General features: G+C 43.3%; 1 protein-coding gene across 5 annotated transcripts in view; it reads right to left on the bottom strand.

Annotated features, from left to right (window-relative positions):
• The window catches only part of Luc7l (LUC7 like), a 28,902-nt gene extending 13,111 nt beyond the window's left edge, over positions 1 to 15,791 (bottom strand). For 2 of the 5 annotated variants that reach the window (XM_040748387.1, XM_040748390.1), the window contains exons 1-5: positions 15,611 to 15,790; positions 13,604 to 13,698; positions 11,957 to 12,055; positions 4,113 to 4,223; positions 3,305 to 3,448 (exon numbers count right to left, since the gene is read on the bottom strand). In XM_040748387.1, coding sequence (XP_040604321.1) covers positions 3,305 to 3,448; positions 4,113 to 4,223; positions 11,957 to 12,055; positions 13,604 to 13,698; positions 15,611 to 15,671 — 510 coding nt within the window. In that variant the 5' untranslated portion in view covers positions 15,672 to 15,790. Of the gene's footprint in view, positions 1 to 3,304; positions 3,449 to 4,112; positions 4,224 to 11,956; positions 12,056 to 12,171; positions 12,193 to 13,603; positions 14,729 to 15,118; positions 15,572 to 15,610 lie in introns of those variants that run through there. The other 3 variants (XM_040748391.1, XM_040748388.1, XM_040748389.1) reach the window with 3 other exon arrangements.
• Positions 15,792 to 22,897: the final 7,106 nt, after the last annotated feature.

Below are 22,897 nucleotides of genomic sequence, written 5' to 3'. Positions count from 1 at the left end.
TTACCAGCCAGGCTGTGGCGGTATACATCTTTAATCCCAGCACTCCAGAGGCAGAGAGGCAGGCGGATCTCTGTGAGTTAGAAGACAGCCTGGTGTAGAGCTGGAGAGACCGCTCAGCCGTTAAAGGCTAGGCTCATAACCAAGAAGACGGCAGGGTCTAAAAGCGAGTTCCAGAATAGCCAGAGCAACCCTATCTGTAAAAATGAAAAACAAACTAAAAAAGGTCACTACTATAGAACAATTTAATGTGAAAACCCATCAAGAACTGAGAAACTAACGATAAAATGTTCTGTGTAGATAAAACAGAAGCCTATAGCAATAAACTGAGTAAGATCTTGTCTTAGATACTATTACTATTAGTGTTACTACCTATTTTTTGAATTCATTTTATACTCTAACCACAATTCTCCCTCCCCTTCCCCCCAGGCCACTCTCTTTGTCTTTTAAGCTAAGCAATTAAACAAAGGTAGATGACATCATCACCAAGTTGAGGTGGGGAAGTGTCCACTGAGGGTATGAGGCATACCTGTTCTGCCTGATTTTTACTTTTAGAGAACCACAGAAAAGCACAATCCTGATGGTCCCAACCTTCCATTCCTGTTGCTGGGTTCAGAGAGCATTTCTCTAGCACCCAACAAAACCCTGGCACTATGGCACTATGCAGGTAAGCTATAAATAAGAACTATGTGCCAGGTATGACACAAGAAGCACAATGACACCAACCATGCATATACACACTATTTTCTCATTTATTCCCCACCCCTGCACTTCCTGCTTTAATAATCTTGCTTTGTCAAAGGTCTAAGTTATGGCTTTCCTGAGTTCCCCCAACTTACCCACAGACCATCCCAAAGTCATCTCCCTCCAATTTCATCTCTTATGGAATTCATCACAATCAATGGGAAGAGGAGGGTTTAGAAAGAAGGTTCAGCAGTTAAAGCACTTACTTGCTGCTTTTCCAGAAGAGCCAGATTTGATTCCCAGCACCCACCTGATACCTCACAATTGTCTGCAATTTCTGTTCTAGGGGATCTGACACCCTCTTCTAGCCTCCATGGACAATGTCCACAAGTAAAAAATGTTTACAGTTTCCACAAGTTCTGTAATGTGCAGGCACACACACCCCCACCCCAATAGGTAAATCAAAAAGGAGTTTGAGAAACAAATGTCTATGTGAGCTATATAAAAGATGGATACAGGTCCTTTTAACTTGAATATATAATACTAAAAGTAATATAAGCTGTGAGCAATGATATCTGAACTTAGGTATACTAATGGTAACAAACATACAACTCTGGTGGGTGGATGACGATAATAGAAGAACTGTAGAGGATAATTTGGAAATCTCTGTCCCTATTTTTGACTACAGTCAGCCACAAAAGATTATTATTGGAATGAAAGAACATAGACATGGCTTAACATTTGTCCAAAGTGTAGGAAGAGAATTAGGACTCCGCCATTAGCCATATGGCCCACTAGAGGCGCATAAGGATGTGGTAATGATAGGGTGGTTCACCGCGTCGCTAACCACACCCACTTTGGGAGTAACTAGAGACACATATGGATGTGATAATGAAAGGGCGGTGAACTACATCACTAGCCAGGCCTACTTTTGGGCGTGGCTAGGTGTGCATGGAGGTTCTTATAAAAGACTGCGGCAGAGCTACTCTCTTTTCAGCTTCTGGTCCGGTAGCGAAGGCTACTTGATTCATCTGGGTTGCCCGTTTTCTCTTGTAATGAAAGACCCCTACCCAGGACCCCCTAGGAAAAGAAAAGCAAGGCCAGGCCATTGCCTAATGAAAAAACCCAGACCAGGTACCTCGCCCAGCTGGCAGGATGTCAAACAGGATCTGTGGTCACCAGAGCAGTCATGGGACCTGGATAATAATTGCTGAAGCGTGCCAGGGTCTTTTATGTGGCAATACCAGGACACCTAGTCCTTGGCAACTACCCTTGCCCCCAGTTGTGTCTATGATCACCATAGTAGTCATGGGACCTGGATAATAATTGCTGAAGCGTGCCGGGGTCTTTCATGAGGTAATACCATGAAATTTAGTCCGTGGGAACTACCCCTGGCCCCAAGATGAGCCAATAAAATGCTCTTGCTATGCTGATACTTACGTAACCATTAAAACTCTATAAATATTGTACTCCCTACAAGCCCGGTATGCTCTGCACCCGAGTTGCAGTAGCATCCGCAGGCGCCTGTGTACTCAATAAATCACCTCTTGCATTTGCAGCCAGTGGTCTGGCCCCGGTTCTTGGGCAGAGGGTTTGGTTCTGTGCCCGGCGCTTTGATGCCGAGGTCTTTCAGTAAGTAATTTCTACAATAAACAGTTACCTATACCCTCACCAAGTATGCCATTTATTGTTACAGCTACACAAATGGCCAACATTACATTTCCCTATCAACACTTTTCTTGTAGTCCAGACTAGCCTCAAACTCTGCTCATACCTATAACTGGGAGGCTAAGGTAGAGGGATGATTCTTTTTTTTTTTTTTTTTAAGATTTATTTATTTATTTATTTATTACATATACACCAGATTGAATTGTAGATGGTTGTCAGCCACCATGTGGTTGCTGGGAATTGAACTCAAGACCTCTGGAAGAGCAGTCAGTGCTCTTAACCTCTGAGCCATCTATCCAGCCCTAGAGGGATGATTCTAAATTTCAGGCTAACTTTGGTTGTGTTCCAGGTCAACCAGGACTGTAAAGTCAGACAATGTTTCAAAACAAAACAAGTCAGGTGGTAGTTGTGCACACCTTTAATCCTAGCACTCAGGAGCAGAGGCAGGAGGATCTGAGTCAGAGGCTAGTCTGGTCTACAGAATGAGTTCCAGGACAGCCAGGGTTGTTATGTACACAGAGAAACCCTGTTTTGGGGTAGTGGAAGGAAGAGGAGGAGGAAGAGAAAGAAAGAAAAAAGAAAGATTGATTGATTGCTACTAATCCAAAGAACCCAAGTTTGGTTCCTAGCACTCAAATGGCAGCTCACAAAAATGGGTAATTCCAGTTCCAGAGGAATCAATCCCCTCTTTTGATCTCCTAGGGGTATCAGACACAATGTACATACATAGTGCACACACACGTTAAGCAAAACATAGATACACATGAAAAATTAAAATGTAGAGGGAAGGGGAGGGGAGGGCAGGAGAGACAGGTGGTGCATGCCTTTAATCCCAGTACCTGGGAGAAGCAAGAAAATCTTTGTTGAGTTTAAGGACAGCTATGTCTGCATATTAAGTTCCAGGACAACAGGATTATATAAAGAAACAATGTCTCAAAACCAACCAACAACCAACCTCTGCTTCTTTTTTCTTTGCACGAACTTTCTCCACTTCCATAAGGATCTTCTGGGACTCATCCACATTTCCTTCAGCTCCTAGCTGCTCTGCTTTAGCAAGAAGTTTTCCTATTTCTTCATTCAACTCATGTACCTTTTCTGCCTAAGGACAGAGAATCAGATAAAAACATCAAACTCAATACTTGGAGTTCCAAATAAAGTAAGTATTTCTCGCCGGGCGTTGGTGGCGCACGCCTTTAATCCCAGCACTCAGGAGGCAGAGGCAGGCGGATCTCTGTGAGTTCGAGGCCAGCCTGGTCTACAGAGCGAGTTCCAGGACAGCCTCCAAAGCCACAGAGAAACCCTGTCTCGAAAAACCAAAAAAAAAAAAAAAAAAAAAAAAGAAGTGATATGTTGGTCACATTCTGTATCTCTTTATGTCTTTTGGGCAGGGGTAGTAAAATGGCAAGGTTTACCACACAAATTTAGGCTACAAGCAAAATATTTAATTACTAGGACTCTCTAGTACACTAGCATCTTCTTTTAATTAGTAACTGCATATAGCCAAAGAAATGCTTCTGTCCTGAGCCTGGTTGTGCATGCCTTTAATCCCAGCATTCAAGAAGCAGGAAAATCTTATGAGTTCAAGGTTGGCCCAGGCTGCTTATTAAGACTCTGTCTGAAAAAGGAAGAAGGCAGGCAGGCTCCTGTGACATACAAATTATTGCTCACAGACCCTTTCCACTGGGTAGAAAGCACCATCTACCCCAAATTTCCAACTAGTTTGAAGGTAAGACAAAAGTGATTATAGCAGTCACTTAATATACCTTTGCAGAAACTTCTGCACTGATCTCCTCCTGTGTTTCTGCCAGCCGCTTCTTGGCAAGTTCAGTTCTCCGATCACACTCTGCAATGAAGGACTCTAAGTGATCCATCGCCTAGTTTGGGAAAAACAGAGAGCTATGACCAATGCTGCATTTTTTTTTTCTGGCCATTTTTATGACTTTCATTTGGGAATAGGAATGCTAGAGATTAAACCCAAGACCACAAGTATGCTAGGAAGGCACTCTCAATTACATCTACAGACCAATTTCCCCAAGCTGGCCCAAAATTTGCTATGAACTCCAGACTGGCTTTGAATTCAAAATCTTCTTGCCTTAGCCTCTGAAGTGCTGGATGACAGGTATGCACACTACACTCTGCCAATACTTTATAGTCTTGGCATATATGTATGTATGTAATAAGAACACAAATCTACGTTTATTTCTTTGTTTTGCTGTTCTGTTTTGAGAAAGGGTCATACTATATAGTCTCATGGGCCTGAAATACTTCCTATGTATGTTAGCCAGACACACTCGCTTAATCCCACCACTCAGGAGGAAGAGATAGGCAAGTCTGTGAGTTCCAGGCCAACGAAGGTTTCATATGAAACTTGGTCTCAAAAAAAAAAAAAAAAGCAAAACATTTTTTAAAGCTGGGGGGGGAAGCACACCTTTAATCCCAATACTTGGGAGGCTGAAGCAGATGGATCTCTGTGTGTAAGAGGTTGTTACACAGAGAAAACCTGTCTCGAAACCCCTTCCCCCCAATATTTTTTTAAATTGCAATTCCTATCTCTGCTATTGACATTTATAGTGACAGAATGAGCTGATACTCTACTTACAAATAATGATAGTTAATATAATTATAATCATCTTAAACCAAATGGCTATATGATTTACTTATTTCCAAAATTTGTAAAAGGATCTCCAACTCTCTGCAACATTACCAAGAAAATACATTGAGGGAATTGCAAACATAAGGACTTGAGCTCAGTCCCTCAAAAGTCTACACATGACACTGATCCTTTATAATCCAAGCACTGGGGAAGTGGAGATAATGAACTCAATGTTTAAAAATCTAAAACACGTAATGGTAACACACAACAAAACAAGCAACCCAAATCATGGAGTGTCTTCTACGAGGTATGCTCTTTTAAAAAGCAATTCTGGAGGCTGGAGAGATGGCTCAGTGGTTAAGAACACTAGCAGGTTTTCCTGAGTTCAATTCCCAGCAATCACATGGCTCACAACCATCTGAAATGAGGTCTGGTGCCCTCTTCTGGCCTGAAGGGACAGCAAGTCTCTTTGCAGTCCCTTTCTCTCTTTTAAACGTTTTTCAAGTGTAGATTAGTTAAACAAGGACAAATTTAAACGATAGAAGATGAGCCCAAAACTCAGATTCTTTTTTTTTTTTTTGAGGGGTGTTTTCAAGATAGGGTTTCTCTATACAGCCAGCCCTGGAATTGGAGATCTGCCTGCCTCTGCCTCCCAAATGTTGAGATTTATTATGTATACAGGGTTCTGCAGGCATACATGCCTGCAGAAGAGGGCATCAGATCTCATTACAGATGGTTCTGAGCCACCATGTGGTTGCTGGGAATTGAACTCAGGACCTCTGGAAGAGCAGCTAGTATTCCTTGTTTCTCTGTGGCTTTGGAGGCTGTCCTGGAACTAGCTCTTGTAGACCAGGCTGGCCTCAAACTCAGAGATCCGCCTGCCTCTGCCTCCCGAGTGCTGGAATTAAAGGCATGAGCCACCAAAGCCTGGCGAGCAGCTAGTATTCTTAACCACTAAGTCATCAGAGTCATCAATTCAGCCCAATGAAACTAATTTCTAAAACCACGCAGGCATATTCAATCCTGCATAATATCCAAATAAATATGTTTTGTTTTGAGGGAGGAGAACAGACAACAGTTACACTATATATCCTGGCTAGCTCTGAACTTTACTATGCCAGCCTTTTTTGTTTTGTTTTGTTTTTATGTTTTTACGTTTTTACGAAACAGGGTTTCTCTGTATTGTTTTCGAGGCTGTCGATCCAGCCTAGTCTCGAACTCACAGAGATCCGCCTGCCTCTGCCTCCCCAGTGCTGGGATTAAAGGCGTGCCAGCCTTAAACAACAAACTTTCTACTTCAGCCTCCTGAGTGCTAGGATTACAGGTGAATATTCTCAGTTTTAGTATTCTTGTAGAAAAGTATCAACTTTAGGCAAATGTCTAATTACAGCACTTGGGAGAGAGAGTCAAATCCATAGCTACACACACACACAAAAGTGGCTTTAAACTTTTAAGGGTGACATATTCCTTAAATTCCAGTGCTCAGGGGATAGACAAGTGCAGCTCTCCTGTGAGTTTGAGGCCAGCCTGGTCTACCTAGTGAGATTCAAGACAACCAGTACTACATTGCAGACCTTGTATCAAATAACAACCAAAAACAGGAAAAAGAAAAGAATTTATAATAAGAACTTATATGCAATGTTTGAATCTACCCATGACATCATTCTAGAAGTTTTCTATGAATACAACACGCATGTTGGTTTCATGTTTGTTTGTTGCCAGTATAGAGTTTCATAATGACATTGCTCCTGGGGACTGCTCTGAAATATGGCTAAAGGAAATCAACCAAGGAATGTTTGCAGAAGTAATAGTAACCTGATTCTTGGGCTGTCTCCAGAGAACAAGCAAGGCATGATCGATAAACAGAACCAAAAAGTGCTTTGTGGAACTGGAGCGATGGCTCAGTGGTTTAAAATTCAGCCGGGAGTTGGTGGCGCACGCCTTTAATCCCAGCACTCGGGAGGCAGAGGCAGGCGGATCTCTGTGAGTTCGAGACCAGCCTGGTCTACCGAGTAAGTTCCAGGACAGCCTCCAAAAGCCACAGAGAAACCCTGTCTCGAAAAACCAAAAAAAAAAAAAAATTAAAGCTACTCCTGAGTAAGACCCAAGTTTGTCAGGTGACTCACAACTGCATGTAATTCCAACTCCAAGGGAATCTGATCTGGTCTCCACAGGCACCTGAACACACATAACACACATACCCACATATGGATATAATTAAAATAAATATTTTTTAAAGGTGCTTGTGTTTGTATTGCTCATGTTGCTCTAAGCATTTTGGGGTAGGAGTTGGGCTGGAGGGCCAACACATGAGAACAGACTCCATTACCCTCAACTCATACCATATCCAAATTCTATGCTCTTCTGCTAAACAGTAGTAAACAAATATTTTTAAATTTTTAATTTTATACATATTTTCATGTCTGTATGTGGCTGTGTAAATGAGTACAGGTATCCATGGAGTCCAGAAGAGGGCAATGGATCTCTTGGCACTGGAGTTACAGGCAGTTGTGAGTCACCCAACATGAATGATAGAAACCAAGCTCCAGTCTTTTGTAAGAGAAATGTGTGCTCTAACCTCTGAAACATCTCTCCAGCCCCATGAAACTGTTCTTAACACCAATGTCCTTAATCCCTCCTATGAATAGATGTTTTTGCTACTTCTTCACTAATTGCAAATGACCCAGTAAACAGTTCACTTGTCACACATACACACAAGTATTTCTTTTGAGCAAATTCCTTTCCTCCCTCTCACCTTCCCTTCCCCTTCACTTTTCTTTTGAAGGTGCTAGAGATCAAACCCAAGACCTTCCACAAGCTATGCAAATGGTCTATCACTAAGCATGCTCTACCTTTAGAACAGGCTGAACAATTTTTAACAATTCTTTAGAAGTAACCCATTATATCCTATAATCCTATTACCGAAGCAAGAAGATTTTGAGTTTGATGCAAAACTGAACTACTTGGTAAAATTCATTAAAATACCAACTCAAGAGGTTGGGGAGATGGCATGTGCCATCCAAGCATGGGAACCTGAGTTCAATCCCCAGCACTCACTTTAAAAAGCTTGGTGTTGGGCTAGAGTGATGGCTCAGAGGTTAGGAGCACTGACTGCTCTTTCAGAGGTCCTGAGTTCAATTCCCAGCAACCACATGGTGGCTCACAACCACCTGTAATGAGATCTGGTGCCCTCTTCTGGTATGCGCATACATACATGGAGGCAGGATGTTGTATTCATAATAAATAAATAAATCTTTAAAAAAAAAAAAAGCTTGGTGGCATCAAGAGTGGTGGTACATGTCTTTAATTCCAGCACACAGAAGGAAGAGGCAGGTGGGTCTCTTGTGACTTTTGAGGACAGCCTAGTCTACACAGTGAGTTCCAGGAGAGCCAGTAAAGGAACCCTGTCTCCCAAAGGAGGGGGGCTTGATATAACAGCACATACTTATAGTCCCTAGCTCAAGACTAAGTTAAAATTTTTTATAAATATTCTGCTTGCATGTATGTCTACATATCCCATGTGTACAGTGCTGCCAAGGCCAAAAAGCAGTGTCAAATTCCCTGGAATTGGAGTTATACACAGCTATGAGCCATCCCTCAGGTGATGGGAAACAAAGCCAGGTACTTTAGAATAACCAGTAATCTCAAATACTTAGCCATCTCTCTAGTGCCAAAAATAAGTACATTTCAAAACCAATAAAACTGCTGAGCCTGGTGTAACACACCTTTAATCCTAGCAGAGACAGGAGGATCTGAATTTAAGGTCAGAAAGGGCTACAGTGAGGTTGTCTCAAAATAAATACGTGAAATATTTAAAAACTGTTCAATACCAATTGGGGATATAACCCAGTAGGTAAAATGGTTGCCTACTAGGTATAAAGTCTTAACTTTGATCCCAACCATGACATAATCTGACTTGGTGGGAAGCAGAGGGAGAGGAGAACTTAACTATATACCAAAATTGAGGCCAGCATGAGCTACATGAAATACTATCTCAAAAGAGGACTTTTATATATAAAGGAAATTAGACCATCCCTGTACATATTTGAAATAACTTGTCTTAGTTTACAGGATTATTTTATACATTACTTCTTACATATATGGTGTTCTGCCTGCACACCAGAAGAGGACAACAGATCTCATTACAGCTGGGAATTGAACTCTTAACCTCTGAATCATGCGCTCTAGCCCTAGTTTCCAAGGGCTGGGGAGGAGAGTTCTAACATGGTAAGTGTCAGGAACACAACCAATTTTTTCATTTTTCTCTTATAAGAGATATAGCCAGTTGTGTTCACATCTTTAAATCCAGCACACAAGAAACAAAGGTAGGTTAACTCTGAACTCAAGACCTATCGGAATCTATATGAGTTCCAGGCCAAACAGAGCTACACAGTAAAAGCCTGGCTAAAAATAAAATAAACCAAAAAGTAAGACTAGCCGGGCGTTGGTGACGCACACCTTTAATCCCAGCACTCAGGAGGCAGAGGCAGGTGGATCTCTGTGAGTTCGAGGCCAGCCTGGTCTACAAAGCGAGTTCCAGGACAGCTTCTAAGACAATACAGAGAAACCCTGTCTCGAAAAGCCAAAAAAAAAAAAAAAAGACTAAATATTTTTGGAAGATACAACCTGTTTCTTTTCTAACTGCTTAATCCATAGTGTAAACAAACCACAAACTCCACAATGGTTGAATATGCTCTTCATATATACTAATCACATCATGTATGCTTCAGTTTCTTGCTAAGAGCTCAACTTCTGTATCATTAATGAGGTCATTTCAAAAAGGCATTGAACTGGGCAGTGGTAGTGCATGCCTTTAGTTCCAGTACTTAGGAGACAAAGGCAGGCAGATCTGAGTTCAAGGCCAGCCTGTTCAACTGAGTTCCAGGACCACCAGAGCTACAGATAGAAAATCCTATCTTGAAAAACCAACCTGTTGCTCACGACCCCCTCCAAACCTCCCAACCCCCCCCAAAAAAAGAAGGCATGGAAGGCAGCATAGTGGCTCATGCAATATAATCCTAGAATTCAGGGAGATAAAGCAAGAGGATCAATCATTAAAAGATCAAGCTGGGCCGGGCGTTGGTGGCGCACACCTTAAACCCCAGCACTCGGGAGGCAGAGACAGGTGGATCTCTGCCTGGTCTACAAAGAGAGTTCCAGGACAGCCTCCAAGAGACAATACAGAGAAACCCTGTCTTGAAAAACCAAAAAAAAAAAAAACAAAAAACAAAAAAGATCAAGCTGGGAAACAGTGAGTTCCAGCCACCCGAGCTGGCAATGTGAGACGCTCTTTAAAGAAAAAAAAAAGGGGGGGGGGGGGTAGAGAAATAGATCAGTGGTTAAGAGCTATTGTTCTCCAGGTTCACAATACCCATAAGATATTGGGTAGCTCACAACTGTCTGTTTAACTCCAGTTCTGGGAATTCAATGCCATTTTTTAGCCTCCATAGACTTCAGTTATACACAAAGTACACAACATATATAGAGACAAAACATCCATACGCACAAAATAAAAATGACCCTAATAAATAAAAACTAGAGCTGGGGAGATGGCTCAGAGGTTAAGAGCACTGGGCTGCTCTTCCAGAGGTCCTAAGTTTAATTCCCAGCAAACACATGGTGGCTCACAACCATCTATAATGAGATCTGGTGATCTCTTCTGGTGTGCAGGCAAATATGCAGACAGAACACTGTATATGTAATAAAAATAAGTAAATAAAATAAAAAACAAAAAAATAGCTAAATAAAAACTAAGAGGCTGGAGAGACAATTCAAGGTTAAGAACACTGGATACTCTTCCAGAGGACCAGATTCTATCCCCTAGCACCTACATGCTACCTCATTAACCATCCCTAACATGCCAGGGAATCCTTTTGACCTCTAATGATATGAGACACACAGATAGTACAGACATACAAGCAGACAAAATGCCCATATTAAGTATAAATATGTAAGCTGTGCGTTGGTGGCGCACGCCTTTAATCCCAGCACTCGGGAGGCAGAGGCAGGCAGATCTCTGTGAGTTCGAGGCCAGCCTGGTCTACAGAGCGAGTTCCAGGACAGCCTCCAAAGCCACAGAGAAACCCTGTCTCGAAAAACCAGAAAAATAAATAAAAATATATAAATATGTGTGTGTGCGCACACGTGTGCACATTGACATTTTGCTTTAATACATGCAAAAAGATATATTTCTTAAAGTGAGATTTTAATCTATCCTATCACTTTTTGAAACTTGACATCTTTTTGTTGTTTTGTTTTTCAAGACAGGGTTTCTCTGTGTAGCCTTGGCTGTTCCTGAACTAGTTCTGTGTCTGCAGGCCAGGCTGGCCTAAATAAAACCTGCCTGCCTCTCTCTCTTGAGTGCTGGGATTAAAGGCATGCACCACCACCATCTGTGGACAGCTGTATCTTACGGTAACAGTCATTTTGCTAAAAATTTCCAGGGACTGGAAATAACTGGTAGAATGCTTGCCTAACATGCATGAGGCTCTGAGTTCAATTGTTAACACTACATAAATTATCATGATGGCACATGGCTCTGTAACCCTAGCTCAGGAGTTCAAGATCATCCTTGGCTACATAGCATATGCTACCAGCATGGGCTATATATAAGACACATGAAGAAAAAAAAAAAATCAAACAATGAAATAAAATTCAATATAGTAATAAGTAGAGAGTCACATAAATACAAGGTAGTATCTGCTATGGGATACAACTTAAGATTTTTTAAAATATTTATTTATTGTGCATACAGCCTTTTGTCTGCAGGTCAGCAAAGGGTACCAGATCTCATTCAAGGTGGTTGTGAGCCACCATGTGGTTGCTGGGAATTAAACTCAGGACCTCTGAAAGAACAGTCAGTGTTCTTAACCGCTCAGCCATCTCTCCAGCCCACAACTTAAGATTTTTAACAAGTGCTTATTTAATTATTTTGTTTTTTAGCTTACAAACATTACAATACTTTCAATAGTGATTGATACTTTGTAGCATGAATAAACATCCGAAAAATCTTACATCTAATTCAAAAAACAGGTCTCTTTCTTTACTTGCAATTTCATAATCTGCTCGGAGGGCCAAGTCGTGGATTTTGGTACATTCTCCTAAATCCATGCGCTGTGGGAAATAAAAAATTAAAACAACTTATTCATTCTAGAAAGCATGTAATCAATATAATTTAGCATTTCAACTTTCACTGAAATAGTTTTGTAGATAACAAACTAAGCGCACACCTTTAATCCTAGCACTCGGGAGGCAGAGGCAGGCAGATCTCTGTGATTTGGAGACCAGCCAGCCTGGTCTACAGGAGCTAGTTCCAGGGGAGTCTCCAAAACAATAGAGAAACCCTGTCTGAAAAATCAAAATTAAATAATTAATTTTAAAAAAAAGAGGGCTGGATTGCCGGCCGTTGGTGGTGCACACCTTTAATCCCACCAACACCCGGCTTTCTAGCATATTTTCATTCATACAAACACATACACACACTTAATTTTTATTTATATATAGGCCTGAGTACATGTCTACAGAGGGCAGAAGAATGCCTTGGATCCTCTGGAACTGAAATTATAGGTGGTTATGAATCTTCCTGATATTGGTGCCAGGAACTGAACCCAGGTCCTCTGAAAGAACAGCAAATGCTCTTAGTTGTGGAATCATGTTTTCTTTTTTCTTTTTTTAAAGATTTATTTATTTGCCAGGCATTGGTGGCGCACACCTTTAATCCCAGCACTCAGGAGGCAGAGGCAGGCGGATCTCTGTGAGTTCGAGGCCAGCCTGGTCTACAGAGCGAGTTCCAGGACAGCCTCCAAAGCCAGAGAAACCCTGTCTCGAAAAACCAAAAAAAAAAAAAAAAAAGATTTATTTATTTTATGTATATAAGTGCCCTATCTGCACATATGCCTTTATGCCAGAAGAGGGTATCAGATCCCACTGTAGATGGTTGTGAGCCACCATGTGATTGCTGGAAACTGAATTAAGAACCTCTGGAGCCGGGCGGTGGTGACGCAGGCCTTTAGTCCCAGCACTCGGGTAGCAGAGGCAGGCGGATCTCTGTGAGTTTGAGGAAAAAACCAAAAAACAAAAACCCTCTGGAAGAGCAGCGAGTGCTCTTAACCACTGAGCCCAGAGTCATGTTTTCAGTCCAGTCCCTGTTTGTTTTCCGTTTAAAATGTGTATTTGTTTGTGTCTGTCTTTTTATGTAGGTGCCAAAGTGTCCATATAGAAGTCAGGACAGTTTGGAGGAGTGGTTCTTTCTGGGGATTGAACTCAGATTGTCAAGTGACTTTTTCTGCTGAGTCATCTTTTCAGCCCCGAATATAAAAGTCAAGCAGATAAGCAGATATCACATTGATTGCATATTTTTGTAATTCAAGAAATCTATACTATGCACTTTTTTTTTTTTTGGTTTTTCGAGACAGGGTTTCTCTGTATTGCTTTGGAGTCTGTCCTGGAACTTGCTCTGTAGACAAGGCTGGTCTGGAACTCACAGAGATCTGCCTGCCTCTGCCTCCCGAGTGCTGGGATTAAAGGCATGTGCCACCAACTCCCGGCAATCTATACTATGAAATTTTTAAAAAGAAAATATTACTCTTTGATGAAACAAAAACATCACATCTACTGTTCCACCCCTTCTGAGTGACCCATAAGCCTCTGGAATGCACCTACCGTCCCAGCCAGGATGTCATGGGGGCAGCAATCCAGAAGGTGACTCTTGCAGACTCGGTCATCTGTAAACTTGACCCTCTGTCTGGTTTCATCTCCTGAAATTCATTTGTGCTTTTAAATAACGTATTATCTCATTAACTACACAAGGTTATCTGGCACAACAACACACCTGGATGATTGGCAGACTAGCATTTCTGTATTCTCCCCACCATATACACTAAGAAACTGACCTAAAGATATTTACAATAGAAAATGGAATACATTTTTAAGCTAAGATGCACACTTAATCACATCTAACTCCATCATTATGTCAAGGAGTCAGAAGTAAGAGTGAGTACCAAAAGGTATCTGCCCAAATATACATGTGGGCAATGAGACACTAAGACCCATGTAATCAGAGTGCCATGAATCTATCACGTAGGACTTTGAGCTGGTAATTTCCACCAACCGAAGCTATTTATTCTTTTTATTGTAGTCAAATTAATAGGCAGTGTTTTGCCAAAAACTACAAGAGGAAGAAGAAAGCTTTCAAGCTCTATCATTGACTGTTAAATCTCTGTAGACGTTTTCTTCTTATTCCCCTTTCATTCCCACCCTTAAAAGGAAAGTTGGCACCTGGGAGTCACTTTTAACAAGACAATACCAAAGAAAGCAAAAAGGAATCAGGTTAGTCAATACACACTGTGAACGCCAACACATACTGTACCCATCTGCATTCTTGAGGAACTCAGCTGCAGAATTTTATGCCCGCTGTTGAAAAGTTTTAAAGGAAAAGTTTTCTTGCCCACACCTGCAGTAAGGAAGTCAGGGGGAATGATACATAAAAGTAAAGGCAAAGTGGTATGTGACAAATTTTAAGGCTAATCTGTGTATAGGACACAGTGAGGTGTAATAGTCAAGGAGGAATATATTTCAGGATCTGCAAGCATCCAGGATTAATGTAGTGTCTTTTTACTGAAAATGTTTTCTTTCTAAACTACACTTTAAAAGTTACTTGTGGAAAAAAAGCAAACACTTTTTTGTTATAACAGCTTAGAAATTGGTTGTGACTCACGGCTCGATGAACATGAGGCTTTTCTGCAACTCCCTTGCAGATTGATGTAGGCAGGCAAAGATACACTGAACCTTTATAAATAAAATAGAGGGGCCACAATTGTTCAGTTTGTATGAAATAAAAATATGGGAAGCAATTCAAAAGCAACTCAACATACAAAGAAAGCTAAAAGCACTTATTGACCTATGAAATAAGGTGCAAAGAATCTGCACAGCCCTGCGAAATGTGCCAGTGTGAAATTACAACTTCATTACTTTAGTAAAAGTGAAAACACAAACCACAGCAGGGATCTAGCTTTGCTAGGATGCAACTGCTTTCTCCTGAGACGCCACCATGATTTTGTACTCCTCCCTATAGAACCACCTACCTAACGAATGCCAAGAGCTGACCAAACCAAGGCTAGTCTGTGAGGCTGGGGAATGAGGGGTGGGAAGACTAGGAAAGTACACGGAGGAACCCACGTTAGAAGTGCTCATTTACGGCTCCCCTTGTAACCGTACGGAGCAAGAAGGCCCGGGGTTTTCGAAACCCCTCCAGCTCCTCGGGGGTCGCCTGTCCTCCGAGGAGTATCAGAGGAATTCTGCCACTCGGCAGCCAGTGCCCCGGAGCCCGCGCTGGTTCCAGCCCTTCGCCGACGCTCCAGTACGCCGGGGCGCCGAGCCACGATGCCGACCAAGAGGAATTCGCATGACGGAAAATGGGAGGGGGACAAAGCCCCACCGTCAGATCGGACTCTCAAGGAGGTGGCAGCCCGGACGAGAAGGACACGGCGGCCGCAGCAGCCTCGCAAGCCAAGCGGATCAGACAAAGGCCCAGCGCCTGGGGTCGGCGAGCCGGGGAAAGCAATGGCGCCCCGCGCAGGCGCACACTGTCACGGCCCTCGCTTCAGGCTGCCAAGCGGCCTCGCCTTACTCCCGCCCCCGCCCAGCGCCTGGACGGCTGCTCAGACTCACCGTCCCGAGCCGTGCCCATGAGCTGGTCCAGCAGGGCCCGCATCTGCGCCTGGGCGGACATGGTGGCCAGTAGGAACTGCCGCTAAGCTCCTCACAACTCTACGGCAGCAGCGGCAACAGCGGCAGAGAAAGATGGTGCTGTCGGCCTGGAGCCCGCTCGGCGCTTTCCCGCCGCGGGGAATGCTGGGAGGAAGTTCGTCGACGTTGATGCGGGTCCTGCCGGGAAATGTAGTTTGGGACAATTAGCGTCGCTCCAACCTGATTTCACCGTGGTCCCTAAAATAGCAGATTCTATTTTCTAATAAGAGTTTAGTGGAAACAAACAAAATATACTAAACTGGGCGGGGTTATTCATGCCTATAATCTCAGGAGGTAGGGGTTGTAGCCATTAAGTTCAAACCAAGGGATTTATTTGAAACACGGATGAAAAGACCACCCTAGGATGGTAGACAGATTTGTGACAATGCTGCTTACCCTATACAGACCAGTTTGAGACTGGACCTTTTTGAGTTCTAGCCCATATGTTTATTAAAGACTTCTCTGTTAGCCAGGCGTTGGTGGCGCACGCCTTTAATCCCAGCACTAAGGAGGCAGATGCAGTCAGATCTCTGTGAGTTCGAGACCAGCCTGGACTACCAAGCGAGTTACAGGACAGCCTCCAAAGCCACAGAGAAACCCTGTCTCGAAAAACCAAAAAAAAAAAAAAAAAAGACTTCTCTGTTGGTTGGAGTTTCCACAACACAGACTCATAATAATACAATATTCCCTTGGAACTGGAGTTATAAATGTACTCTTAACCTCTGAGCCATTTCTCCAACCTAAAACTCCCCTGTTAATGACTTCCCTTGGCTCTGCTCACTTGCTTTTGAAAGGGCTGACACAAAGGCTCTACTCGGATGTTGATGTTTCCTCTCTTGTATCTCACTCAGTGAACTTTATTTTTCTCCCAAGGGAAGGCTGATTAATCATTCTGTGCTCTGGCCCGTCAATGAGGATGTTCCAGTCTGATCTTATATTAGGAGATGATAGATGATATGAATTGAAGTTTCCAGAAAAAGCCCACGCCCATGCTAAGGATTCTATGAGGCTGTATGAAGGGGAAAAGGGAGAGACTAAGGATGTGGTTCAGTTGATAGAGTGCTTGCCTAGTGTACCCTAGGTTCCTTCCCCAGCACAGCATCAAACCAGGCATAGTGGTCACACGTTATTACAATAATTGGGAAGTAGAGGCAGGAAGATCAAACGTTCAACTTCATCTTCAACTACAGTGAGCTCAAGACCAGCCTGGACTACACGAACCCTTGTCTAGAAAGAAAAAAAAGGGGGAGGGAAGGAGGGAGGGAGGAAGAAAAGAGTTCCCTGAATATGGAAAAGAGTTCCCTAAATATGGAGTGTTAAAAAGTTACTGATCCTGAGTCAAATTATGATGAGTGATCCTTAGTCCTCTTATTATTATTCATTGCCTACATCTGAGTTTGAACTATAGGTGAGTCTCTGTGAGTTAGAAATCAGTCTGGCTTACATAGGGAGGTCCAGGCTAGCCAGGGCCACAGGCCAACCAAGGTTACATAGTGAACCATTTATACCTCAATTTATGGCTTAATATTTTTTCTGTAAACTATAAAAATTTCATGAGGCAGGCTTGGCATCACATGCCTTTAATCCCAGCACTCAGTGGGCAGAGGCAGGCAGATCTCTGTATGTTGCAGCATATTTGTTTAAATATGTAAAGAAGTGTTGCATTTGTTTAACTATGTAAAGATGTGTTGCTGTTTTACCTTGCTTGTCTAAGGCACCTGATTGGTCTAATAAAAAACTGACCTGCCAATAGTAAAGGAGGAGGTTTAGGTGGGACTTCCAGGAAAGGAGAGTAAGTAGGAAGAAGAATTTAGGCTAGAAAAAAAGAAAGAAAAAGAGGCCAGAGAGATGCCAGCAGCCAGACAGACAGACATGGAGGAAGCAGGGAAGTAGGACACACAGAATGAAAGAAAGGTAAAAGCCCCAAGGCAAAATGTAGATGAATAGAATTGGGTTAAATTAAGCTAAAAGAGCTAGTGGGACAAGGGTAAGCTAAGGCCAAACATTCATAATAATATATCTCTGTGTCTTTATTTGGGTGCTGGTTGGTAGCTCAAAGAAAATTCCAACTGCATCTATGAATTCAAGACCAGCCTGGTCTACAGAATGAGTTCCAGTACAGCCAGAGTTATATAAAGGAACCCTGTCCAAAAAGAAAAATAAATATGAACGGTCAAACCAGAGCCATCCTAGAGAAAAAGGGCCCAAACCAGCACTGTGTGAGAACCTGACCCCATGACCTGTACAAATGGCTTATACCATTCACCTGCTGACAGGCAGGAAGGTGAGATAACTACAATGTCCCACCCCCCCCAACAGGCAGGAAGGGAAGACAAATGGCCCTGACCCTATGGGTGTGGAAATCAGGATTCTTGGCCCAGTAAGATGGAGTATGTTAGGAGAACAAAACTTACACAGGAAATACATAGCTATCACAGGCTCCCACTCCAAGGATGCAGACCCTGCCACAAGGATGCTCTCTGTGATCCAAAGGGCCTCTGATCCCCAATCCTATTCCTTTTAGCCAGTCATGTCCAAACTTGTGACCATGCTTGGGTGTGGTCAGTGCTACAGGTGGAGGTGGGGGTGGTGACCCCAGGGCAACCAACACAAAAAGTTGAAAAACAACTTTTTTCTTTTTTTTTTTTGGTTTTTCAAGACAGGGTTTCTCTGTATTGTTTTGGAGGCTGTCCTGGAACTCACTTTGTAGACCAGGCTGGCCTCGAACTCACAGAGATCCGCCTGCCTCTGCCTCCCAAGTGCTGGGATTAAAGGCGTGCGCCACCAACGCCCAGCTGAGAAACAACTTTTACGGGAACAAATGGTACAAGAGATAAACCCCTAGAAAGTTCCTGAATCCCCCTGAACTCTGGGGCCAATCAGCTTCGAACCCGTACCCCTAACCCTGTTCTGTGATCTTTGCCTTTATAAACTCCTTGATTCTGAGGCTCGAGGCCTTCTCCTGCAGCTGCTGCTTCAGTCTGTGGGACACGGTTCCTGCCTAGGTTTGAATTCAATAAAGAAACCTTGTGCACTTGCAGTCTGTGAGTCAGCTCCTTGGTGGTCTCTGGGGGTCTTGTGGAACGGGCATAAAAGATAAAAATTAAAACTTCATAAAATCTTTCTCAAGTTGGGACATGGTATTCATCAAGAATGTTTGGACACGCCGGGCGTTGGTGGCGCACGCCTTTAATCCCAGCACTTGGGAGGCAGAGGCAGGCAGATCTCTGCGAGTTTGAGGCCAGCCTGGTCTACAAAAGCTAGTTCCAGGACAGCCTCCAAAGCCACAGAGAAACCCTGTCTCGAAAAACCAAAAAAAAAAAAAAAAAAAAAAAAAAAAAAGAATGTTTGGACACGGTGGTTTGAAAGAAAATGGTTTCCATAGGCACACAGGGAGTGGTACTATTAGCATCCAGGCACACCTTCGGGAACATGGCAAGCAGTACCCTGCTCTGTATGCATGTGCAAAGGTTCCCTTCCAAGTAAGCTCTATGTGCTCCAGTCTCTCTCTCTCCATTTGCTTTCTCTATCAATCATCACAGCTCTCCCTTCCACCCCCCTCCCTAATAAACTCCCACATGGGTTTGTTGTACTCCATGACTCATTTCAAACAACACTATTAAGGGGTGTGACCTTGTTGTAATAGGTGAGGCATTGTTGGAAGAAGTGTGTCACTAGGGGTAGACTTTGAGGTCTCAGATGCTCAAGCCAGGACAGTGTCTTTTTTTTTTTTTTTTTTTTGGTTTTTCGAGACAGGGTTTCTCTGTGGCTTTGGAGGCTGTCCTGGAACTCGCTCGGTAGTCCAGGCTGGTCTCGAACTCACAGAGATCCGCCTGCCTCTGCCTCCCGAGTGCTGGGATTAAAGGCGTGCGCCACCAACGCCCGGCCCAGGACAGTGTCTTACTTGCTCTTCCTGCTGCCTGCTGATCCAGATGTAGAAGACTCAGCTACCTCTGTAGCATCATGTCTACCTGCACAATGCCATGCTCCCCACCATGACAAAAATGAACTAAACCTCTGAACTGTAAGCTAGCTATTAATCCCACTAGTTAAGAATAAGTCCACTAATACAATTTAAAGCCAAATTTGAAGCAAGCTTTAATTAAATACTGACCAAGTGGATGGGCTCTGGTCAGGTTCAACTGTGGGTTTCCAGAAGATGGCCCTGAATCAAGTTTTGCAGAAGTTTATGTATTTCCCTGAGGTACCTCCAGTGTACATCTAACCAAGGGCAAGCATACATCCTGCCTGTGAACCTCCTGGCCACATGTGATCAAGCCCATCTAGTGGGGAGGGGTCAAACGACAGAAGTGAAAACTTGTGGCTTGGTGTTGGAGAGATGGCTCAGAGGTTAACAGCACAGGCTGCTCTTCCAAAAGTACTAATTTCAATTCCCAGCAACCACATGCTGGCTCACCAACTATCTATAATCAAATGTGGTGCCCTCTTCTGGCATCCAGGCATACATGCAGGCAGAACACTGCACACAAAATAAATAAAAAAGGAAAACATTTGGCTTGTGATCATCCATGAACAATGGCCTCTAGCATTTCAGAAACTATCCTTGGGCAAGGACCTTCCAGATCAGAGACATTCTTTTGTTTGTTTCATTGATCTCTAAAGCATACTAATTAAAACTTAAAATGTAACATTGGCTCTCACACAGCCCCATTAAATGTTTTCCTTTAGAAGCGCTGCTCTGTTCATAGGTCTCTTCACAGCACTAACACCCTAAGACAAAGAGCAACCTGATTCTATGTTCTTGGGCCATGCTCACCTTTATGTTTTACACAAGAATAAACAATCAGCCGGGCGGTGGGGGCACACGCCTTTAATCCCAGCACTCGGGAGGCAGGGGCAGGCGGATCTCTGTGAGTTCGAGGCCAGCCTGGTCTACAAGAGCTAGTTCCAAGACAGCCTCCAAAGCCACAGAGAAACCCTGTTTTGAAAAACCAAAAAAAAAAAAGAATAAACAATCTCCTGTCTCCTTCCAGGAAAGAACTATGTCTTTGTGTTGGCAAATTACCAGTCAGTTTCAAAACCAAACAAGAGGCTGAAGACATAGCTCAATGGTAACTGCTCTGGTGGAGGACCAGAGTTTGGTTCCCGACACCAAAGTCTAGCAGCCCACAACTTCCTGTAACTCTACATCCAGGGAATTTGAGACCCTCATCTAGGCTCAGAGGCACCTGCAGTCACATATATATACCCTCCCCTAGCATATACATAGCTAAAAATAAGATACTTTAAAATAAAAATAAAGTCAGGCAGTGGTGGTGCATGCCTTTCACCTCAGCACTTGGGAAGCAGGTGGATCTATGTGAATTAAAGGTCAGCCTGGCCTACAAAGTGAGTGCCAGGACAGGCTCCAAAGCTACACAGAGAAACCCTATCTCAAGAAACCAAAAATAAAAATAAAAAGCAAACAACTAAACAAATATTTTGACAAGCCGGGCGTTGGTGGCGCACACCTTTAATCCCAGCACTTGGGAGACAGAGGCAGGCGGATCTCTGTGAGTTCAAGGCCAGCCTGGTCTACCAAGGGAGTTCCAGGACAGCCTCCAAGACAATACAGAGAAACCCTGTCTCGAAAAACCAAAAAAAAAATATTTTGACAAATATGAGCAACACTATATTTAGGAACAGTGGCACTTAGGGACATACTGGTAAGAAGCCTATATCAGCTGTTTGTATTAAAATGTTTTGACTCCCGAGCCGGGCGTTGGTGGCGTACGCCTTTAATCCCAGCACTCGGGAGGCAGAGGCAGGCGGATCTCTGTGAGTTCGAGGCCAGCCTGGTCTACAGAGCGAGTTCCAGGACAGCCTCCAAAGCCACAGAGAAACCCTGTCTCGAAAAACAAACAACAAAAAAAAAATGTTTTGACTCCCACTTAGGCCCACAGGGTAAATAAAACTAGGATAAGAGCCTAGTATTTCTGCCTTCATTTTGTGTCTGTCTCCTTTATTTTAACCAAAGGCACATATTGGCCATTATCCTAAACTTTTCTACCTGAACCAATCCTAGAAGGAATAAAATCTGGCAGGACAGCTCTCCCCCATCCAAACAATTATCTATAGGAATGAGACCTCACCATCAGCAATAAGCAATTAACAATTTAAATGTATTCAGGGCTGGGGATATAGTTCAGTGATAGAATGTTAGCCCAACATGGGTTCAGCTCCCAGTACCACCCCCTGCAAAACACTAACTGTGGTGTTGCTAGCCTGTAATCACAGCAAATGAAAGATAGAGGCAGGAAAACCAGGTGGTCAAGGCTAGCCTTAGATACATATAAAAAATGCAGGACCAGCCGGGCAGTGGTGACACACACCTTTAGTTCCAACATTTGGGGAGGCAGAGTTAGGCAGGTCTCTGAGTTAGAGATCAGCTTGGTCTATGAAGTGAGTTCCAGGACAGTCAGGGTTACACAGTGAAACTTTGTCTCAAAAAACAAAAATGCAATTCCAACCTGGGTAAATGTGAACTACATCTTCAGAAGAAAAAAAAAAAGAAAGAAAGAAAAAGAAAAAAGAAACAAACAGAAAAAAAAGTGAGGGTTGTATCAGAATTAGTAGAGTGCATACCTACCAAGCACAAAGCCCTGGGTTAAATTAACAGCACTGGCCGGGCGGTGGTGGCACACGCCTTTAATCCCAGCACTAGGGAGGCAGAGGCAGGCAGATCTCTGTGAGTTCAAGGCCAGGCTGGACCGACAGCCTCCAAAACAATACAGAGAAACCCTGTCTCGTAAAACCAACAAACAACAACAACAACAAAAAACCCAAAAATCAAAAAAAAACAAAGCAAAACAAAAATTAACATAAAGGTGGGAGAACCAACTCTGCAAAGTTGTCCTCTGACCTTCACTCCGTATCTGTGTGTGCACTATAGGGAAGAAAATACCGTGGACAGTAAGTGCACGGAATGATATGCAGTCCAGAAAAAAAGAACCCTCAGAGAGGCTCTCCTGCTGGCCAGGTGACCGACATCTCCCTTCACTTTTCTGCGGTCATTATTGCAACAGGAAGCCCAAGCTATCACAGTATAACCAAGCCAAAACGCTCAGTTCTATCACAAATCCGCTCTACGATGGATAGGAGTAACACCAGACAAAGCGCTCGCGTTGCTAAGCAACTAACTCTGCCTGCTGGACCCGGTCGCTCTGGTACGCCCCTTCCGCCGACAGGAAATGACGCACAGTACTGGCG

This window comes from Mesocricetus auratus, unplaced genomic scaffold (genome assembly GCF_017639785.1).
Source record: "Mesocricetus auratus isolate SY011 unplaced genomic scaffold, BCM_Maur_2.0 Super-Scaffold_100007, whole genome shotgun sequence".
NCBI classification, from domain to species: domain Eukaryota; kingdom Metazoa; phylum Chordata; class Mammalia; order Rodentia; family Cricetidae; genus Mesocricetus; species Mesocricetus auratus.
Note: the sequence above shows the minus strand (reverse complement) of the source record. Positions and strands in the feature narration are given on the sequence as shown.